This window comes from Geotrypetes seraphini, chromosome 1 (genome assembly GCF_902459505.1).
Source record: "Geotrypetes seraphini chromosome 1, aGeoSer1.1, whole genome shotgun sequence".
Classification (NCBI taxonomy): Eukaryota; Metazoa; Chordata; class Amphibia; order Gymnophiona; family Dermophiidae; genus Geotrypetes; species Geotrypetes seraphini.
In genome coordinates this window covers 66633171-66656531 of record NC_047084.1, presented here as the reverse complement: position 1 = coordinate 66656531, position 23361 = coordinate 66633171, and the positions used below count along the sequence as shown (strand labels likewise).

General features: G+C 42.7%; 1 protein-coding gene across 5 annotated transcripts in view; it reads left to right on the top strand.

Moving 5' to 3' along the window:
* WDR70 (WD repeat domain 70) overlaps positions 1 to 23361 on the top strand; it is a 305235-nt gene that overhangs the window by 31869 nt on the left and 250005 nt on the right. For all 5 annotated transcript variants that reach the window (XM_033932685.1, XM_033932678.1, XM_033932670.1 and 2 more), the window contains exon 6: positions 17832 to 17891. In XM_033932685.1, coding sequence (XP_033788576.1) covers positions 17832 to 17891 — 60 coding nt within the window. The remainder of the gene's footprint in view (positions 1 to 17831; positions 17892 to 23361) is intronic.

Below are 23361 nucleotides of genomic sequence, written 5' to 3'. Positions count from 1 at the left end.
AACTAACAGGGTTCTCCTTTCTATTACAACCTCCAGCGAGCTCTCCAAAAAAGTTGTTAAGTCCATACCCACCCCTTTATCTCCTTGATTCTCATTAGGAGTTGAAACTTCTACAGGATTTTTCATCTGAAGGTAATTAACTCTAACAATAGGAGGTAAATTTTCTGGTGGAATACATAGTACTTCTTTGAGGTATTTCCTAACCATCTCTATAGGAGAGATCACAGGGGATTTGAGAAAATTTAAAAGTCTCAGGTTATTTTTTCTCAGTTGGTTTTCAAAACTCTCCATTTTCCTAGAAATGTAAGATCTTTCCTTTACCAATTCAAACTCTGTCTGTTTCATTTCAGAGAGTTTTGTCTCCTGTTTCTCTACTTTTTCTTTTATTTGAGTGATAATCAATCCCTGTTGTTCCACTTTGGGAAAAGATAGTCCCATAGTCAGTCGATAATGTAGAAAAAGATAACTTTAGATTAGCATCCATAACTGATATGGCTTGCCATAGCGCCTCCAAGTCTATCTTTGCAGGCTTTTCCAACACCCCAAATTGTAAGTTGGACTCTCCCGAAGCACCTCTCACCTCTACACTGGTGCTGGGTCATTGTTGAACTTCTCCCTGCACTCCTTCTTCTGACGAGGCAAGTGCTGGGCTCCCTCCTAAGAGGATTCTACCCTGGAACTCATCTGCCCCTGCTCTTCTTCCACCAGCTTGCTTCCGGGTTGGGGTGGTGTTATCTGCTGCTCTGGACTCAATGACGCCCTTCCTCTTTTTAACATTTTTATAGCGATATTGCTGAAGGACTGTCAGGTAAGATTTGCTTCTTTGTGGATGATACCAAAATCTGCAATACAATAAACTCCAGATGGTGTGATTAACATAAAGAAAGACCTAGTGAAGCTTGAAGCATGGTCTGAAATTTGTCAGCTAAAATTTAATGCTAAGAAATGCAAGGTCATGCATTTGGGCTGCAAAAACTCGAGGGAATGGTACAGTTTAGGGGGTGAAGAACTTATGTGCACGATAGAAGAGATGGACTTGGGTGTGATTGTATGTGATGATCCTTAAGGTGGCCAAACAGGCTGGAAAGGTGACAGCGAAAGCTAGAAGGATGCTAGGATACTTAGGAAGAGGTATGACCAGTAGGAAAAAGGAGGTATTGATGCCTCTGTATAAGACTCTGGTGAAACCTCATTTAGAATATTGTGTACAATTCTGGAGACGGCACCTTCAAAAAGATATAAAAAGGATGGAATCGGTCCAGAGGAAGACTACTAAATGGTGCGTAGTCTTTGTCATAAGGTCTATGTGGACAGACTTAAAGATCTCAATATGTATACTTTAGAGGAAAGGTGGAGAGGGGAGATATGATAAGAGACGTTTAAATACCTATGTGGCGTAAATGCGCTTGAGTCAAGTTTCTTACATTTGAAAGGAAGCTCTGGAATAAGAGGGCATAGGATGAAGTTAAGAGGTGATAGGCTCAGGACTAAACTAAGAAAATACTTTTTTACAGAAAGGGTGGTAGATGTGTGGAACAGTCTCCTGGAAGAAGTGGTGGGGAAAAGAGTCTGTGTCTGTGTTAAAGAAGGCATGGGATAGGCACATGGGATCTCTTAGAGAGGAAGAGATAATGGTTACTGTGGATGGGCAGACTGGATGGGCCATTTGGCCTTTATCTGCCATAATGTTTCTATGTAGTGTTTTTTTTTTTTTCCACATGATAGGCATTCTCTTGATTTTTGTGCCATCCATGGGCATTAAGCGAGTAGTTTCATACTTGCCCAAACTTAGCCTGTGGTGTGGAGGGCTGTTTTTTCTTCTTTTTTTTTCTTTTTGCCCTTTGTTAATTACATATTAAAATATTTCATGCAACCCTTCAAAGTGGATGATTTCAGTGGTGTCCTGTGAACTATCATGTAGACTTGTCGCCGTGGGTTGTCTTTATTTGGAGAATGATTCATTTGCTTTTCACAAACATGAAAACAACAGAATTGTTCATGTTTCAGACACTTATTTTTAGTGCCAAGGCTGACTGGTGAATAATTTTGTATTTTGAGATGTCGGTACAATGGAACCCTTTTATATTATTTTTCATTCATGACACCAGGAAATTCATTCAGTTGGAATAAGGAGTTTTGTCCTGCTTTGAGTCAGATGTACAAAAAATAACTACTTGTGAATGTTTACTATATATATAGGATACACTCATTTATTTGTCACTTTTTTATTTTCATTGGTTTTGATATAGTGAATTATAAGTTTATGGCATTTGTAAGTAGAGGGAGAAAAGTTGAGAAGATCTCGATTCAAAGAACATAATTGGTTCAATTCATTCATATTTGGGACATAAAAACATGTAGACCACAAGTTAATTGTGGAGTTTGAGTAAAATTATTCATCATGAAGTCACCTCCTTGGTTCTTTCTTCTTTTACTCTGCTCACTTCTCAATACCACTCACTGCACAAAACCTCTCTCCCTCCCCAATACACCCGATTCCACTAATGTTAGTGAGATCTGCTCTGGCCTCAGAATCCCTGTGCAGATGTGCACCAGAAATTACCCCTTTAAAAAAATCCCTCGAGGCGTCAACTATGCTTCTCTAAAGCCTGTACCTACTGCCATTTTGTCCAACCTTACCTCTGACTCCCTCACTCCAGTCCTGACAATGTACTGCAATGCCAGATCAGCATGCAACAAGACTCAAATATTAAATGATTTACTAGGAGATTCTGATCCTGGATTCCTGTGCATTACGGAATCATAGATCGAAAAAGACGATTTATTTACACAAAACAAACTCTGTTCCCACGGCTATCAAGACCTCTTCTCGTCCAGAAATAGCCGGAAAGGAGGAGGCCTGGCATTTCTCTACAAATCAGTCTTTGACATTCAGCTCCTCGAAAAGGGTAGTGACACACCACTAGAATATATGCTAGCCTCAGTCAATGATGAGCTCCATTATCCACCCACTGGGCATTTTGCTACTATATCCACCAATCCCTTGGAATAAATCCTCCGAACTCGTTTGAGACCATAACAAGCACTTTCCTAAAATTTCAAAGATTACTGATTATTGGTGATATCAGTCTCCACCTTGACAATAACACCAGCAAGGATGCGAAGGAATTCAACAAATTTCTCACCTCTCTAGGCTTTCCCTCTCCTGAACCCTCTCCAACCCATGAAAAGGGGCATACACTAGATATCATTAGTTTCCTTGACCTTACGGACTACAAAACTCTAGCCGAAGGTGTTCACTGGGAACATGTCCCTTGGTCCGACCATTTTCGGTTCTTGGGCCCATCTTATTCAATATCTTCATAAATGACCTGGAAGAGGAAACAACAAGTAATATAATCAAGTTTGCAGATGACACAAAACTATGTCGGGCAGTTGGGTCACAAAAGGACAGCGAGGATCTCCAGAAGGATCTGAACCAGCTGGAGAAATGGGCAGAAAATTGGCAGATGAAGTTTAACATAGAAAAATGCAAAGTGATGCACCTGGGTAGGAAAACAAGGAACATGAATCTAAAATGTTAGGTGTAACATTGGGCAAGAGCGAACAAGAAAGGGACCTGGGGTGCTGATAGACAGGAACCTGAAGCCGTCGGCTAAATGCGCAGCGGCGTCAAAGAAAGCAAACAGGATGTTGGGCATGATAAAGAAGGGGATCACGAGTAGATCAGCGGGCGTCATAATGCCGCTCTACAGAGCAATGGTCAGACCACACTTGGAATATTGTATCCAACACTGGTCTCCATACCTAAAGAAGGATATAACCCTGCTGGAGAGGGTGCACAAAACTAGTAAAAGGAATGGAAAATTTGAGCTACAAAGAACGCCTCGGAAAACTGGAGTTCACCCTCAAAAAGAGGAGACTGCGAGAGGATATGATAGAGACTTTTAAAATACTAAAAGGATTCGACAAAATAGAGCAAGAAACATCGTTGTTCACATTGTCAAATGTGACACGGACAAGAGATCATGGACTGAAACTGAGGGGCAGCAGGCCCAGGACAAATGTCAGGAAGTTCTGTTTCGCACAGCGAGTGGTGGACGCTTGCAATGCTCTCCCGGAGGAGGTTGTGACGGAGACTACCATTCTGGGATTCAAGGGCAAGTTGGATGCACACCTTCTTGCAAAGCACATTGAGGGATACTGGTTAACAAGGTCTCCATCAGGGAATACCTAGCTTGGCCTCCGCGTGTGGGGGTCGCCGGACTAGATGGACCTAAGGTCTGATCCGTTGAAGGCGTTTCTTATGTTCTTATATCTCCCCATTTTCATGTCTCACCTTGGGGTTCAACCCCGTGCCACAAATTCTATTACCTTCCATAAAAAAATTGCAAGCGAACAGTTCTGGACCCAATTTCTCAACCAGTTTTCCTTTTGTCCCAAACCTGAGACCCCAGAAACCAACTGGCACAACTGGGTAAACCTCTCTGAGTCTACATTTCTCTCTTGCCCCTCTATCTACTTAAAACGGTCTCCTACTCCCATAAGGGTCCGTGATATCTTCCGTACCACAGAGAACTAAAGCGGAAATGCCGTGTACTAGAGTGTAAATGGAAAAAATTAAAATCCCCCGCAGAAACAGTCCTGGAGGGTTAATATCAAGTTCTACAATACAGTACTAAAAAAAAGCAAGGAAGAATTTTTACGGTGACAAAATCACCAGATCCAATAACCAGAGCAGCACATTATTTTAACATCTGACGCTCCTTAACCTCTAAAAATGACTCCTCTATTCTTCCCTCCTCTCTCCAGCGGAAGACCTAACAAAATTCTTCAACGAAAAGGTTGCTACTATAAGAAGTTCTTTTCCATCAACAGTCACTTACAATTCTCTGGGCGCCCAGCGACACTAACCCTATCCCAGTAGACAGATCCTGGACAGTCTTTGAGCATGTATCCGAAGCCCAGGTCTCTAAATTGTGTCACAAATTAAGAACCTGGCTTTTCTCCAAAACGTAAAGCTATCTATTTAAAGTGTAGCTAGCTATCCTCTTCATAACCTCTAATTTCTTATTATGTCCTTCCCTCATTTATTGAATTTACCTGTAAACCGTGCCGACCTCTATCTTTATGGAGATGATATGGTATACAAACTTAAGGTTTAGTTTAGTCTATTCTGTGTTGAAAGGTGACTCCAGGGCGCACACATTTCAGGAAAACAGATTTAAATTCCATTTACACTGGATTTTAGATTAGCCTTTTTCTCTGAATTAATACATGATCATTTTCAGGCTCATTATCCTTTTTCAAGTACTGTATGCAGAAATAACACACTTGATATAATCATGTGATAGTCTGGAAACTTGTGATCTTGATTATCAATTGTGGGTGGTACACATCAACTTTCTCACTTGCAATCTCTCACACTATCTCTTCTCCAGGGATAACCCCCAACACTTCTACCATAAATAAATCACATTTCCTTGGCTTGTGTTCTAGGTGTTCTTTCTCCTCCCTCATGAGACTGATGTGATAATCTGATCACAAGACTGCGCTCAGTTGAGGCCTACATTAGAGAATGACATGGGGACACATTTTTCTCCATCTCCGCGGGAACTCATTTCCCCATCCACACGAGTTCTTTTCCTGTTCCTCCCCCATTCCTACAAGCTCCATCCTCATCTGCATAAGCCTCAAACACTTTAAAATCACAAGTGTTCGAGATTTGTATGGTTAAGGCTGAGCTTAAAGAATGAGGCAGGAACAGGGACAGCAACAAAACTCGTGGGGATGGGGAAATTGAGTACCTGTGGGCACGGGGACAAATTTGGCCCCATGTCATTCTCTAGCCCATATATCTGCAGGCTGCTATATCCACTAAATGATTCAATTTAAGTTTCTTCTGTTGATTTATAATGCCTTAACACAACAAAGCCCTTTTAATTATAGAGTCAAAATTGAAGTTCTATCATCCTTCCAAAACCTGTAATCAATGGAAAAAAATGTACTTGATGCTCTCATCTTTTCACATGAGCCTGGATGAACACCTATTGCATTAGAAAGAGAGATTAGGTTCTTACTTTGCTAATATCTTTTCTAGTAGATAGATGTGTCATTCTGGAACCCCACCATGTCAGTTAAGTCCTATGCCTGCCTACTGTCTCAATTAGACTGTTCAAGTCCAAATTGAAATCTTGGAAGTCAGTCAAACCTTAAGGGTATGAAGAATAATCTATGCTTGTGACCAGTCAGGCACCGTGCCTGATATGTTCACAGGAAAAAACCCCAGGAGAGGCAGGAATAGGGCTAGGAAAGTTGTTCCCATGTCCCATAGAGACCAGCAGCCCATGTTCCCTGGTTATGCTAGGGAGAATTTCACTGAAGAGGAGTTTCTTTCTGACCACTCAGAAGTTGAGGAGATGGAGACTGAGCCCAGCTCTGCAAGGTTGGTTTCCAAACCTGTGAACATTAGGTTTAGGCAAAATGCCCCAGTGAGAAAACCTTTCATTTACCCAAATAGCCACAGGGGGATCCCAAGAGAGCCTCAGAGCAGTGCAGGCACACAGAGCTCTCACACTGAAAAGCCAGTTGCATTCTCTCCACAGTTAGAGAGGACAAGGAAGGGGAATGGTTCTCTCTCCAGTGCTCAGCAGCCAGCCAGAGCAGAGCAACCCAATGGAAATGGATGATTTAGCTTTATACCAGGAAGCTGAGGCCTTACCTCAAGTGGAAGTAATGGAGGTTTTTGACCAGGTATTTCCAGAGCCAGAAGCCATGGAAATAGTTATTGCCTGTAAGGCCCACTAACTTAATAAAACTGTGTTTGTTTTGTGGGAAGTTTCTAAAGCTATCTACTGCTCTGCTCTGAACTGTTTTTGGATGCTATTTTGGATTTTTTTGTGTGGACAATTGATAGGACTTATGTTATGGCCTGTGGCCTAGTATGAAAGTTTTGTTGCTTTTTCTTACATGAACTCACAGTACTACTGAGGCCTAGTCCAAGGCCCCAGGTGGGGGCAGGGCTCTTTCTGGTTTCACAAAGGACTATTGCTGGTGCTCTCCCAGTTTGTTTTGCATGGGAAATGTTTTCTGCCTTATGGAACTATATTTTTCTTGTTTGAATGCAGTAGTGCACAGGAACTGAGAACTGAATTATTTTGGAGAGGTTTGTCAAGATCTTGAGTGGGTTAATATGAATGCTGTATCTAGCTTGAAAACAAACTTGGCAGTTCTCCTGCCCCAGCTCAGGAGCAGAGCTGAGACATTCCTGAAGATTTTCTTTTGCATTTATGTTTTGTGGAAATAATGCAGTGAAGGTTAATGCACTGTGATAGTTGGACTTAAGCTCCTTTTTGAATAAGGCCCAACTCCAGGGTCAGAATAAGGCCTAGGCCCAGGTGAGGCCTAGCTTCAGAAGGCTGTGCTGTAACTGCTGAGGCACAAGAACTTTTGTATATTCTGATTTGCTGTCCAGGATTTTCACCTGGAGTTTTCTTATTGTTTCTTGTTTGCAATTCTGGGTTTGTTTGTTTTTTTTACTATTGAGGAATAAAGAACCCTGGACAATATTCTAACAAGGGTAAAACGCACATTGTGTTTATGACTAATTGCCTGGTTTTCTTTTTGACTGTTTTGTTTGAGAATTTGCCTGTGGGGACTGTCTCCATATTCTCTTTATGTTAATGCTTTAGGGCCCCTGAGGAAGGTGTTTTCATACCAATGTGGATAATGTTTTTAGCTTTTTAAAGAAATAAGATGAAGATTTTTTGAACATTGTTTGTTTCCACAGCTTTGTTTTTGTTTGAATTCTTTTATTACCCTGGGATGTATACCATCCAGTCTAGGTGATTTATCACTTTTTAACTTGTTGATTTGGCTGAATACATCCTATAATAAAAGACTAAGCGCACATGCGCACTTAGGATTTCGTGTTGCCTGCCGCTGTGGTGTGTGTTCCGTGGCAGCCAACCCAGCGGCAGGGAACATTCTGGCCACTCCCCTCCTCCCGTCCTCACTCACCCTGGAAGCCAGGCAAGCTCTCTCCCTGCTCGCGTCCTCGGCAGGGAACACACCTCGGCCCTCACTCGCCGCCGCCGCTGCTGATCCTCCTGTAAAGAGCAGCCTGCGATGGTGGCCGGCTTTAGCGAACCTCGCAGGCCGCTCTCCAACTCGGTAGCACGTTCCCTCTGGCGCGATCCCGTGCGTCAGAGGGAACATGCTACCAAGGCTGGAGAGCGGCCTGCGAGGTTCGCTAAAGCCGGCCACCATCGCAGGCTGCTCTTTAAAGGAGGATCAGCAGCGTGAGAGGAGCCGCCACCGGCACTTTTAAAGCTTAAAACAAAAACCTTCGGCCGCAGCAGGCCAGCCCGCGGGAAGGGAAAGGGGAGGGACCGAACGGAGCAAGTCAGATCGCAGGGAGGGGCCGAACGGAGCAGGACAGCTCATGTAAGAGAAGGGAATTGCTTCACAGGGACCTGGAGGGGAAGGGAAATATCACTGCTGCTTCTGCAAAGGAAAGTGGGGGGGGGAGAGAAGGGAAGGGGGTGTGGGGGAAATGCTGCTACTACTTCACAGGGACCTGGAGAGGAAGGGAAATACCGCTTCTGCAAAGGAAAGTGGGGGGGAAGGGAGAGAAGGGAATGGGGGGTGGGGAAAATGCTGCTACTACTTCACAGAGACCTGGAGGGGAAGGGAAATACCGCTGCTGCTTCTGCAAAGGAAAGTGGGGGGGGGAGGGGAGAGAAGGGAATGGGGGGTGGGGGAAAATGCTGCTACTACTTCACAGGGACCTGGAGGGGAAGGGAAATATCACTGCTGCTTCTGCAAAGGAAAGTGGGGGGGGGGGAGAGAGACAGAAAGAAATACAGACAGACAAAGGAGGCCAGGGAGAGAGACAGACAGACAAAGGAGGCCAGGGAGAGAGACAGACAGAAATAAAGACAGACAGGGGACCAGAGAGACAGACAGAAAGAAAGACAGACAGACAAAGGGTGCCAGGGAGAGAGAGAGAAAAATAGCAGGAGGGAGAGAGACAGAAAGAAAGGAAGAAAGAGACAGGAGCAGGGAGAGAGACATAATTAAAGAAAGACAGACAGGCATATATTCTAGCACCCGTTAATGTAACAGGCTTAAACACTAGTTTTCCATATTCACTGAGATTTCTTTCAGATCCTCCGCATCATCACCTTTGAAAATCATTTCCAGTTCAGGTAGATCTCTTAGGTCTTCTTCCACAAAGACCGAAGCAAATAATTCATTCAGTCTCTCTGCCTTATCCTTCCTGAGCGCTCCATTTGCTCCTTGATCATCCAGTGGTCCCACAAATTCTCTCACATGTTTTCTGCTTCTAATGTACCCCAAAAAAATTGTTACTATAAGTCTTTGCCTCTATGACAAGTTTCTCTTCATATTCTTTCTTAGCTTTCTTTATCAGTGCTTTGTATTTAACTTACCAGTGCTTATGTCTTCATATTTTCTTCATCTGGATCCTTTTTCCATTCTTTAAAGGATTTTTTTGGCTCTATTAGCCTCTTTCACGTCACCTTTTAACCTTGCCAGTTCTCGTTTCATCTTCTTTCCACCTTATTTAGTTTTTGCCTGTTTGGCAAGTTTCTCATCATATTCTTTCTTAGCTTTCCTTATCAGTGCTTTGCATCTATTTTGCCAGTGCTTATGTCTTCATATTTTCTTCATTTGGATCCTTTTTCCATTCGTTAAAGGATTTTCTTTTGGCTCTAATAGCCTCTTTCACTTCACCTTTAAACTATGCAGTCTCTCATTTCCTTCTCTTTGTACCTTATTTAGCTTTTTGAAAACAGTTAAAGACCTTTAGATTCAATATATAATTAGATTAGTTCTAAATAACTGATATAAATCTTATTGTAAACCATGTCGAGCTCCATAGTTAATGGGGATGATATATAAGAGGAAAGATTAGATTAGTTTTTTTTCTATAATTTCCCTGTATGCTTTTAATAGCTTACTGGGATAATAAGTTTACATGTTACAACCATTCCCATCTTTAGAAATGGTTGAAGAAAAAGGTGGCGTGATTAATATTTTATGTAGGGAAATTTGTTTTTTATGTTTTAACCCTCTATACAAGATTGAATTTTCTTTTAGGTTTCCTGTGTGTGAAGTCCCTTAATTTGCTCTTTCTTTCGTCAGTGTTTTGGGCTGGTGAATATAAGATTAGGAAATGTTTTTTGTTTTATTGTAACTGTCTTTTTAAAAATCTCTCTCTCCTTCATTTTACTCTATTGAAATGCAAGTATTTCAATTGGGGCTGCACATTGTTATAAAAAAATTCAATCGTACATTAATTGCTTAAAGCGTTCCCCTCACATTTCCTTCTATACAATGCATTGTATTATAGAAAAGCATTCGTGCCATTTCTGTTATTTGAATGAGGTCTCACACCTAGTCAAGGACAAGAAAAGAGCATTTCTTTCATACAAACGCACCGGGGAGAAAGAAGCTAACATTGAATACAAGACAAGGTCTGCAGCGGTCAAAACAGCAGTCAGGGAGGCCAAACTTCGAGTGGAAGAAACTCTAGCAAAGAACATTAAGAAAGGGGACAAATCCTTCTTCAGGTATATTAGTGACAGGCAGAAGAACACAAACGGGATAGTACACCTTAGAACAGCAGACGGGAATTATGTGGAAACAGATTCCGAAAAAGCCAAACTACTGAACGATTACTTCTGCTCAGTCTTTACCTGCGAGGCACCTGGACACGGGCCACAGCTGGAAGCAAAGCCAAGCAAGGAAGACCCATTTCAGAATTTTGGGTTCTCACCAGCTGATGTTTACAGCGAACTGTCAAGACTCAAGGTGAGCAAAGCCATGGGACCAGACAAATTGCACCCAAGAGTGCTCAGAGAGCTATGCGATGTCCTGGCGGAACCGTTAGCCATGCTCTTCAATCTCTCCCTAAGTACGGGGAGAGTCCCCCTGGACTGGAAAACGAGTCCCCCTGGACTGGAAAACAGCTAACGTCGTTCCTCTACACCAGGGGTGTCCAGTGTCGGTCCTTGAGGGCCGCAGTCCAGTCGGATTTTCAGGATTTCCCCAATGAATATACATGAGGTCTATTTGCATGCACTGCTTTCATTGTATGCTAATAGATCTCATGCATATTCATTGGGGAAATCCTGAAAACCCGACTGGATTGCGGCCCTCGAGGACCGACATTGGACACCCCTGCTCTACACAAAAAGGGCTGCAGAGCGGAGGCTGCGAATTACAGACCAGTGAGTCTCACATCAATAGTGTGTAAACTCATGGAAACACTACTTAAATGTAAATTAGACATGATTTTGGATGAGGGGAATCTAAGGGATCCTAGTCAACATGGATTCACTAGGGGTAGGCCATGCCAATCCAATTTTATCAGCTTCTTTGATTGGGTAACAGGAAAGCTAGACTCGGGAGAGTCTGGACATATTGTACTTGGATTTCAGTAAGGCTTTCGACAGCGTCCCACACTGTAGACTATTAAACAAGATGAAATCGATGGGGTTAGGTGAGACACTAATTGCATGGGTCAATGATTGGCTGAGTGGAAGACGTCAGAGGATGGTGGTCAACGGCACCCTCTCTGAGACATCGGAGGTGACCAGCGGAGTGCCACAGGGCTCGGTCCTGGGTCCACTCCTTTTTAACATATTCATAAGGGACTTGACCCGAGGGCTTCAGGGTAAAGTAACTCTATTCGCTGATGACGCCAAACAATGTAATATAGTAAGTGAAAGCAATCTACAGGATAGTATGACGCAGGATCTGCTTACGTTGGAAAACTGGTCCTCGACATGGCAGCTGGGCTTCAATGCTAAGAAATGTAAGGTTATGCATCTCGGTAGCAGAAATCCATGCAAACCTTACACCGTAAATGGAGAAACACTAGCTAGGACTTTAGAAGAAAGAGACTTGGGAGTAATCATCAGTGCAGACATGAAGGCCGCCAAACAAGTGGAGAAGGCCTCATCCAAAGCAAGGCAACTTATGGGATGTATCAATAGAAGCTTCGTTAGCTGCAAATCTGAAGTCATAATGCCACTGTACAGAACCATGGTGAGACCTCATCTGGAGTACTGTGTGCAATTCTGGAGGCCACATTACCGTAAAGACGTGTTTAGAGTTGAGTGGGTTCAGCGGATGGCCACTAGGATGATCTCGGGGCTCAAGGGTCTCTCGTACGAAGAAAGACTAAACATATTGCAGCTCTACACTCTGGAGGAACGCAGGGAGAGGGGGGACATGATTGAGACATTTAAATACATCACGGGACGTGTCGAAGTGGAAGAAGACATCTTCTTTCTCAAAGGACCCTCGGTCACAAGGGGGACATCCGCTCAAACTCAGAGGAGGGAAATTCGATAGTGACGTAAAGAAGTATTTCTTCACAGAAAGGGTTGTAGATCACTGGAACAAGCTTCCAGAGCAGGTGATCAAGGCCACCAGCGTGCTTGATTTTAAGAATAAATGGGATGCCCTAGTGGGATCCTTACGAGGGTCGAGTTTAGGAAATAGGTCATTAGTACTCAGACTTAATGGGGTGGGTCAGTAGAGTGGGCAGACTTGATGGGCTATAGCCCTTTTCTGCCATCATCTTTCTATGTTTCTATGTTTTGATTTGTGCTTGCTTATTAGATGTCGCATAAGTATTAGTATGTATTACACTGTTCCCCCGGTCATTTGCGGTCGGCAATTCGTGGTACTAGTCATTTGCGGTATTTTCCGACCACGACCGCCGACCAGAAGAGGACAGCTGGAGAGGCAGGAGAGAGCAGCTGTAGCACCGGCGAGTAAAGGAAATCACTCGATGTATGCTCCGACCGCCTCTTCCTGCACTAAAGTCGGGCCTTACCAATCAAGTCGGGCCTTTCTTTTTTTTAATCCCAAAATAATGCAAAACATTAAAAATACTGATCTGCACGGAATGAGTGAAACTACTAGAGAACAGTTCCTCTGAGACCAATATTCTCAGACTCGACTAAAGAAGATTGTGATAGAGAAGCTGTGCAGAATTTTATTTTAGAAGTCTTATTCATGATTTCTGCGTGAAAATACTAACTAGCACTGCACTTTATCATATACAGATGTAAAAACTGATTTCAGAAAGATTTACAGTTGGAGGTCCACATTATAGAGATTTCAAGGGGTGTGGTTTGGGTGTGAAGTAAAGGCTGCTTTGTTTACCTCATTAGAATAACTACAAGACGGCATTGTATCTTCCAAAACAGACAATATTCATTTATTGTTAGTATAAAAACTTACAGTATTACAGCAGCAGAGACATATCAGAAAAATATATTGTCAGTTCAGAATATGCAATGGAGAGAAGAACTTGCACCCATATGCTTAGCAGGGGGCTAGCAGATCCCCGTAGCATAAGTAAGTGAATCTCTCTGGCTTTACCTAGAATGCACGTGTTTTTTATACAGAGAAATTCTTCTTTTGTTCCAAAAAGTACATCCCCGAATTCTGGTTATGTAATTCCCTATTGGTACATAAAATAATGTATACCTAACTCCTCCTCTCAGTCCACGCCTCTCTCACCTCTACCCCCCTCCCCAGTAGGGGGGGGGGCTTGCAGAAACAGAGAACTCTTGGTGAACTTTATTTCTCCAGCGCTAAGAAGATCTTTATCACTTTGTAGATGCTAATTAGTGGTTTTACAATTCTGTGCATCTTCGGGATGGTGTCCTTGTATGCTGAAAGTTGGCAAAGTTTCAACAATCCAGCTGCTTGGTTACCATTACTTGGTTCAGAGACAGGGAGCAAATGTTTTGGTACCAAGTTCTCTCATCTCGCTACACCCACATCGTCCTGCAGGGATCCTTGCTCATTATAAAAGTTTTATGGCTTTCCAGGGTGCCTGGCATATGAAGTCATACAGCACTGATAACAGTTCAGCAGAACCTTGGAGAAATATCCTCCCAGCAGGGAATGAAGACAAAAACGTTGTAGAGGTCAGCTGGGTTAGCATTGCAAAGGCTGCATGTATTCACAGACAGCAAGGTACAGGCTGGGCCTGGCTATGGGAAAATATAGGTCTGTAGTGTCCAGCATACACAAGTGAGGTCAGTATGTCCAGTTGAATCATCTGTATGTCCAGGTTATCCATATCAGGTGAAACTAAAATTCACATGTGAATTCCCCATTTTACAAGAAGAATATTTGTATATGGGGATAAAAGCTCCATGTCACCTACTCAAGGGCAAGTATAAGCTTTAAAAAGTGTTTATTTTGGCCAGGGCTTTTGCACAGGGGATTAAGGGAGTCATTCTCTTTAATCCATATAGATTGTTCATCTCTGAAATGAAACAAAGTTAAAATGATGGCCTCACTATTTAATTAATGGCATTTATTCATGTAAGTTTGTAAAATGTGGCAGCTATGTACATGTGGAATTGTTGGTACTTATATACTTGGAAGTTGCTAAAATGAGGAGTCTGTGTGTGTACATGATTCATTGACTTAGTTGTTCACACTATTCAATTCTCTATTTGAAAATATGTATTTTAAATACATAACTGCATGTGTGTATATTGTGATTGGATGCAACTAATGACCAGGCCCAAGTCACATAAACCTCGGCTGAGCGTATGCAAGGTATGTTTGGTAGCTTGGGTAAGCAACAATGGAAATGTTTGTGACCAAAAATGCGTAGTCCAACTTGTATTTTTAGTCAGCTTCTTATTAAGACAATTGCACAAACACAAAAATCATAAGACTTAGTCTAATGCACAATTGCAGGCATGCAAAACAAATTGGCTTCTAGTTATAATGTAGTCCACAAGTTCCCAACTTCAGAACAAATCATACAAAAATGGAAAAAATATCACTGTCACACAAAAAAACACTACTACTGAGGCAATTCCTTGGCGGTTTAATCTCCAGAGTAAACACCCTAAGGCATGGAATCCATTCCTGATCAGAATATCAGATTCCCTCAAGCTGTTGTGCCTTTAAAATGACTTTCTTTGTCAACTGCCTAAGTTATCTGCTGGCTCTGCTTAGAAAGTACCTACTTCACAGCAGCAACATACAAAAATTAAACACAAAATGTCCCTTAGCCTGTGTGCTTCTGTATGGCGGCTTCCCACTTAGCTGCCATACCACATCTAGCATTTACAGTTTAACTCTGTTTCAGTTCCTCATTAGATTGTATGCAAACAACACTTGCCTTAAAACAGCCACATATTCCTAGCAGGTTGTAGCCCATCTCCATGTCCTATATACTTGGCAATTCAGTAAACTCTGACTTCATTCCACCTCAGTCTCAGGTATACTTGTATTATCCAAGTTCTCAGAAGCCTCTCTATTGAAAGTAGAGAATGACACGGTGGCGGTTACCCGCGGGTAACCCGCCGAAATGGGGAACAAAAAATAGTGGCCTCTGCGGGACGGGGACAAGGCCATTCACCGCCCCCTGGAGCGGTGAATGGACTTGTTCCCGCAGTGAGACAATCAAGATTGCGCGGTCCCCGCCATCTCCCTCCCTCCACCTCACCTTTGAACTGAAGAGCAACCGCCGGTTGAATTTCTGCCGGTCCGCGCAAAGAAAAAAAAAAAAAAGCCTCTCCTTTTCTCCTGCTCTTATTGCCATGCTGCAGCTACTAAAGCCGACAGGAAGTCTTTCCGACGTCAATTCTGACGTCGGAGAGGATGTTCTGGGCCAGCCAATCGCTGCCTGGCTGGCCCAGAACGTCCTCTCCGACTTCAGAATTGAGTCGGAAAGAAGACTTCCGGCTTTAGCAGCTGCAGCATGGCGGTAAGAGAAGAGGAAAAGAAGGGAGGATTTTTTTTTTTTTTTTTAGCGGCAGGGAGGCAGCAGAGGCTGGCTTTGGCTAGGGAGGGAGAACGGTAGACAGGCACAGGCAGGCAGGCTTCGGGGGTGGGGGTAGGACAAAGTGTGGAAGGCAGTGAGAGGGATATAGGAAGGAGGCACTAGGGGCACTAAAGACATGGGAAGGAGGCACCGGGGGCACTAAAGACATGGGAAGGAGGCACTGGGGCACCAAAGACATAGGAAGGAGGCACTGGGGGCACTAAAGACAGGAAGGGGCACTAAGGACATGGGAAGGAGGCACCGGGGGCACTAAGGACATAGGAAGGAAAGAGGGAGAGAATAGAAAGGGACAATTCTTGGGCCTGAGTGCAGAAAGAAAGAAATGAAAGAAAGGATACACAGACAGAAGGAAACGCAACCAAAGACTCATGAAATCAATCACCAGACAGCAAAGGTAGGAAAAATGATTTTATTTTCAATTTAGTGATCAAAATGTGTCAGTTTTGAGAATTTATATCTGCTGTCTATATTTTACACTATATTTGTCTATTTTTCTATAGTTACTGAGGTGACTGAGCTTGCGGAGATGGGGCGGAAACAGGGTTTTAAAATTTTAGTCCTAGTAGTTTGCCGGTCCACAAAATAATTCTTTTATTTCTGCTGGTCCACGGATGTAAAAAGGTTGTAAAACACTGATGTAGAGTATGCCGGCTTTCTTTTTCGCACAGCCGCATGCACTCAAAAAGCCGCACTCGCGTTGATCAATCTTCTCCTCTCTTGCAACTTCCTGTTTCCGGTTGCGTCAGAAGAGAATATTGAACAAATGAGCACCCGCACATGCGGCTGGGCAAAAAAGAAAGCCGGCATACTCTACATCTAAGGTGAGGTGGAGGGAGGGAGATGGCGGAACACTGCAGTCGGTCGGGTGTCTGCTGTTTTTGTATCACTGCCTGCCTGCGCTCACGTTCCAGATCCTCCTGCATTTTTAGTGTGCACAATTGACCTGATTCGAGCTATAGGTGAACATGGGGGACACGTCATTGAAAGGGAGGACAAGTTAATTGATTTATTTTATGTTCGGTTTTTACTACAGAGCAGAGGCACTGAAACAGATTCTCAGTGCAGTAGTAGTGGCAGAACTCTCTTCTGTCTTCATGGTGTTTCGCAGTACTGAGGCTTATATGGATGCTGCGGGGACGGGGACGGGGCGGTGAATGGGATGGCAGTGACGGGGCGGTGAAAGGGATGACGGTGACGGGGCGGTGCAGAGGATGGTGGGCCGGGGACGGTGCAGTGACGGGGACAGATTTTTTCCCCGTGTCATTCTCTAATTGAAAGCTCCTGCTCTTGGTGCCAAAATGGAGACTGCTGCTTTCCTGCTCTCTGCTGCAGTTGGCTGCTTTCCTCAGACCTCTGTGTAGCTCTGGGAATCCGGGGCTGCTGCTTGTGAATGAGAGGCACACCCTTTTCTCTGCCTGCTTTAGCCTGATTAACCTTAGCTGCAGCTGTGCTCCTAGGCTTTGCAGTTCCTACACTCTGGAGCCTTCTAAACTGGTTTGAACCAGAATCAGGTTGGCTGGTAGCAGGTATGGCTCCAGCCCTGGTTTTTGGTGTTACCAGTCCATGTTCTGCTGGGATTTTCCCAAGCTAACTGCTTTGGAAAAGATAAACAGGTCTTGGAGGTTGAAAACGTTGTTTGTGGGTTACTTATTAAAGGAATTTTCTTTCCCTGCAAGGTTCTAGGTTTTGGGTGTAATATTTGCAGTCCCTTGTGTCAATTCACTATCCTTGATCTTAGGCCTCCTTTTTCGAAACAATGATAGCAGTTTCTAGTGCGGGAAGCTGCGCTGAATGGCCCGAGCTGCTCCCAACGCTCATTGAGTTCCTATGAGCATCGGGAGCAGCGCGGGCCATTCAGCGCAGCTCCCCGCACTAGAAACTGCTATTGCAGTTTTGTAAAAGAGGGGGTGAGTTTCCTGACATTGCAGAGATTCCTTTGGGCTTACAGGGAAGAGGCATCATTTTTTTGATTGTGTTTTGTTTTGATACAGAATATTTCTCTGTCTTTTAGAACCCTGTCAAAAGAATTCCTGACTCACATGAAATTACACTCCAACATGGGACAAAAACGGTAAGTAATATGTTGCAAAAGTACATGTAGAAAGTGATATGTGTAGGATATTTTATGTATTAGTTGTTGGAATTATGTATTTTTGCAAATTTTAAAGCAAATGTAAGCATATTTCTTTATTTAATATAATTTTTCTAATAAAACAATCTAAATTCTCCACCAACATCACCCCCTTTTTAATTTTTTTTTTTTTTAAACAAAATGTGTGAAATTTAATGGGAACTGCTATGGGGGCAACCATGGCCCTTCAATAGCGAACTTATAACAAATTTGAGAAAGTGCATTTAACAGATAATCAGTATAAAGATAAAATCTTGTTATGGAAATGATACACAGACAATATCTTTGTGATATGGAGAGGAGCAATGGATGAGTTTCAACAATTTACGGTTTGGCTCAATCAGTTGGATATTAGTTTGAAATTCCAAATGCAGTGTGATATCAAAATGATTCCATTTTTGGATATTCAGATCTCTATTGAGGAAGGGGTATTCATAACAGACATCTATAGAAAACCCACAGTTGTTAACAAATTACTTGACTATTGTGGCTGTCATAGCAAATCACTGAAGAAGAATCATTCTTATAGTCAATTTTTGAGATTGAAACTGAAAGTAGAGAATGACACGGGGAAAAATTCTGTCCCCGTCCCCGGACTACCATCCTCTGCACTGCACCGCCCGTCCCCGCTATCCCTTTCACCACCCCGTCCCCGCCTCTGCTGTCCCCATCACCGCCCCGCTGTCTTTTTCACTGCCCATGCCCTGTTCCCGTCTTCAGTGTCTTCTCCTCTCCATCCCCCCACCCCCAGCACCCTTCACGCGGTCCAGCAGCTCCCTCCCGCCGGCCAGCCGTGAATTTCCCTCCCTCCCTCCCTCCTTTTCTTCTTAAAACTGGCGATTTCTATAAGGCTATGAGCTGTATTACAGCCGGAGCCTTGAAGTCGCGTCAGATTGCCTGCTAGAAGTCTCCTCCGATGCATCCGGAAACAGGAAGTTGCGTCAGAGGAGACTTTTACCAGCAGGCAATGCGACGTGACTTCAAGGCTCCGGCTGTAATACAGCTCGTAGCCTTATAGAAATCGCCAGTTTTAAGAAGAAAAGGTAAGAGAAAAGGAGGGAGGGAGATGCATGGATGGCCGGCAGGAGAGAGTGGGCTGTCAAACGCTCATTCACCGCGCGTTCACTCCTTGTTCACCACCCCGTGCTACCATTCACCGCTCCACGGGGCGGTGAATGGACTCGTCCCCGAACTCGCGGTGACCATTTATTTTGGTCACCGTTTTGGCGGGTTACCCGCAGCTAAACGTGGCTAGCCGTGGGTAACCAGCACCGTGTCATTCTCTAACTGAAAGGTCACTTGGTCAGACACAAAACCAGAGACGTGAAGAAAGTACAAAAGTATCTTTATTAAGCATATACAGGACTCCTGTGCAATAAAGGTTCTGCCTCAGAAGTGTCCAAATGAGGAAAAACAGGTTCCTTTATACCATTCTCATATACATATTGGATGCTACAAGGGGGTTTCTATAGGTTAACTATTGAAAGTTTTACAACTCATGATTGGTCCTAATACAAAGCATACCATTGGTTCACCTGGGTGTCCTTATGAGCTTATAGTACACAACTTATCTATGCATTGCAGTTTCGATTGTTGCATGTCCAGGAGGGAGAGGTACATTATCACTTTCTTACAGTAAAAACAGGAATGCAACATGTGATTTCCCAGAAAAGTCATCCTACTAAGGAGATGAAACTTATGCACAACAAGTTTTCTAAAATAATGAGCAAATTAAGGAAATGAAACTTATCCTAAAATAATGAGCAAGGCCCACATTCCTTCAAGCAAAGTAATTCAGTTATAATCATAATGAGGGTCGCTGACCCCTTCATTTCAATCATAATAGAGGTCGCTGACCCCTTCAAAACGACTTTGTACTGATTCACAAACTTATCAAAGAAGATGAAATATAGATTAAAGGAAAAAGCATATCCTACTAAAGTGATCGATAACTGCAGGAAGCATGCCAAGAAAAGAATTATTAAAACTGAAAGAAAAGGCAATAACAGATAAAATAATGTCCTCACTTTAACTGACACATTTCTCAAATGACATTGTGAAGATATTGAAAAAACATTGGCATATAATACAGAGTGCAGACTATTTTGCACATAAATATCTAATGGTTGCATGTAAAAGAGAAAGGAATTTGAAAAATATGCTCGTGCCATCTGCTTTACAAGTGACTACCAATTCAAAATGTAATTTACCGAAAGGCCATTTCAAATGTGGAACATTCTCAGTCTGTATTGTAAATATGAACATCAAGACATTTATACTTCCAACCACAGGGTGATAGGTTTGAATTGAGACATTTGTCCAGTTGTAAGACTGAAGGTGTGGCTTATGTCACAGTATGCCCTTGTAGACTACTATATATTGGGTAAACCAAAAGGAAGTTTAACATAACATATTTTAGAACACAAAAGTGCTATTAAAGATCAGCTAAAGAGAAACCATTAGTTGATCATTCAATTAAAGAAGCACATACATTTGAAGACTATACATTTTGTGTATTGGTGGTCCCATGACTCCCTGGCGAGGTGGAGCTATTGATAAACTGCTATTAAAGATTGAGCAGAGATTGCGGGATCTAGAAGTAGGGAGATTCTGAATTCTCTACAGGGAGAATTGTTCCAACAGTTGGTAATGGAACCCACACGGGATGGGGGTCATACTGGACTTAGTGCTTACAATGGGCATTACTTTGTAGATTTGGAGATACATTATGACTTTTTCAGTGTTGTATTCCACTTCTGACAATGTTGCCTTCATAAACCTGTGGGGTCGATTTGACCCCAGGTGTGTATAATCAGTATACTCACGTTAAACTAGGTTAAATCAAAACAATTCAAAAGCTGTATTTATCACAGACGACAGGAAACACATTGTCTGTTACTATCAAAAAGGTACCTGGAATTTGAAATCAAAATTACAATTTATAAGTAAGCAACTAAACTAATTTGTCAGGCTGGGGTCAAAATTACCCCAGGTGTGTACAGAAGGGTTAAACTGTTTGCTCCAAAATTTTACTTTATAGGATGATAGGGCAGACTCACCACATATTACTGAATGGTGCTCCAAATCTAGCAGTTTCTTACTTGATTTGCACGAGGACTCTCCTGACATCCTGCCTCTTGGAATGTTAGACTTGCACTGAGCCGCAACTTTGCATGAGTAACCTTGAGGCATGTCACATCACAAACATGTATAACAAACCTCCAAACCTGGGCCCTCACCGTACAAATGAAACTAAACGAGTCCAAAACAAAACTACTTTGACTCGGCCCAAAATTAGATCAGCTACCCACCCTCATCCCACTGTCCTCTGGCACCACACTGCAGCTTGAGTACTCCAGCAAAGTTCTGGGCATCATCATTGACTCTATACTATCTTTCAACAACCACCTCAACTCCTTGGTAAAAAAATGCTTTTTCAGCCTTCACATGCTGAGGAAAGCGAGATCCTGCTTCCATCAACAACACTTTCCAGATTGGACTATTGTAACTCTCATCTACTTAAGCCTAACAAAGAAAAGCCTTCAAAGACTTCAGCGGATTCAGAATACCGCGGCTAAACTAATCTTCACAAAAAGTAAATTTGATTATGTCTTCTCACTCCTGTCCAAACTTCACTGGCTTCCAGTAGTCTCTAGGGTCCACTTTAAATGCGCTTGCCTAACTTTCATGATCCTACAAGGCATCCTTCCTCCCCTTATCCCACTATCTTGGAATTCTTCGAATCCTAACATCACCAGATCCACCCAAAATTCAAACTATCCTTCCCCTCATTAAAAGGCATATCCCATCCAGGAAAACTAGGGACATCCCTCTCCTTCAGAATCACAGAGCTCTGGAACAACCTTTCTCCCCCACTTCGGAATTTGGGCGCCCTCCAACTTTTCCGAAAACATCAGAAAACTTGGCTCTTCTCAAAAATATAATATGTTCTCCTCTTTGTTATACTAAGTCTCTCTAAACTTTCTCTATACTGTCCTGTAACCCTCATTGGAATTCCTTCTCTACACCATTTCCTGTAAACCGTGCCGAGCTCTACAATTGTGGAGATGATGCGGTATACAAACTTAAGGTTTAGTTTAGTTTAACACGCTTGCTACATTCATAGATAAGTTATTGAATGCCCCTCGTAAAAGCTGATCCAGAAGAGGACCTGGAATACTTTCTATTGTGCAACCCCAGGCTCATTTGAGATCACAGGGATGGAAAGCAGAGGGCTAGCCATCTGATCCCTGCCTAGCTCTTCCTCCTGTTGCTTATTCCAAGAACATGTATCACTAATCTTATGAACAAAATAAATGGCCAACTAATCCACCTTAGGATTGGCAAACTTTCATGATAAAAATTAATCAAATACTCAATTCATCAATCTATATCATGCTGCATCCACCAAATAATTATTTATATAACACACATGGGGAATCTCAGAATGCTACCCTGTCTGATTTAGTACAGTGTGGCAGCAATCTTCTCTGGCTCACCCAATCGTATATTTTCTTTTTTATATATTATTATTTTTACTTTTCATTTCATTTTTTCTGGCAATTTCATATATTATCTTAAAATTAATCTTCATCTAATCCACCAGCAGCATAGCAGCAGAACATTTATCTCTATTACCATTGGCAAGCTACTACATGCTGTGTGATTGGCTTGGGTGTGTGTGATTAAGGCCTGGTAGTGTTGCAGAGGGGGTGTTTGTGTCCTTATGGGGTTCTGATTTAGAGTAATAACTGGAGTTTAACTGACCCTTTCCTGAGTGTATTTATATTAGTGGGGCATTGTCCCCCCCATGCTATTGAATATAGAGGAAGAAAGGACTATTTCCTTCCCCCCTCATCTGATCCAGCATTTCTCCCTCCCTTGTTTCCTACCATACAGCATTGCCCCCCACTTGCTTCTCCCTTCAAATGTTCTTTATCATTGTGGCTGCAAGGCTCTACCAGTCTTACTCCCTTTAGCAACAGGAAATGTGTTTAAGGGAGTGGGACCAGCAGAGCCTAGCTGAAATTTCAGTACAGAGGCTCCATGGTCCATTATCTGTCTGGACAGATACTGAAATTTACAGAACCATTAACATTACATGCTTATAGGTAGATCCCTTGTCTAGCAGACAGAATAACTAAGTATCAACAATATTTTTTTCATTTATTAATATTGGCAATTAAAGTCATATTGCTACATTGGAAAGAGGCTATACAAACTGTGTACAATATTTTGTGGAATAATAACTAAATATGAGCATATAGCAACTGAGAAGCTTAAACATTATGGGCCTGATTCTATAAATGGTGACTATGGTAGGCTCCTTGATTGACGGTGCCTATCTGAGTTCCTTGCAGAACTCAAAATTGGTAAGTTGGCTTATTTTGTGACTCTGTAAATGACGCCT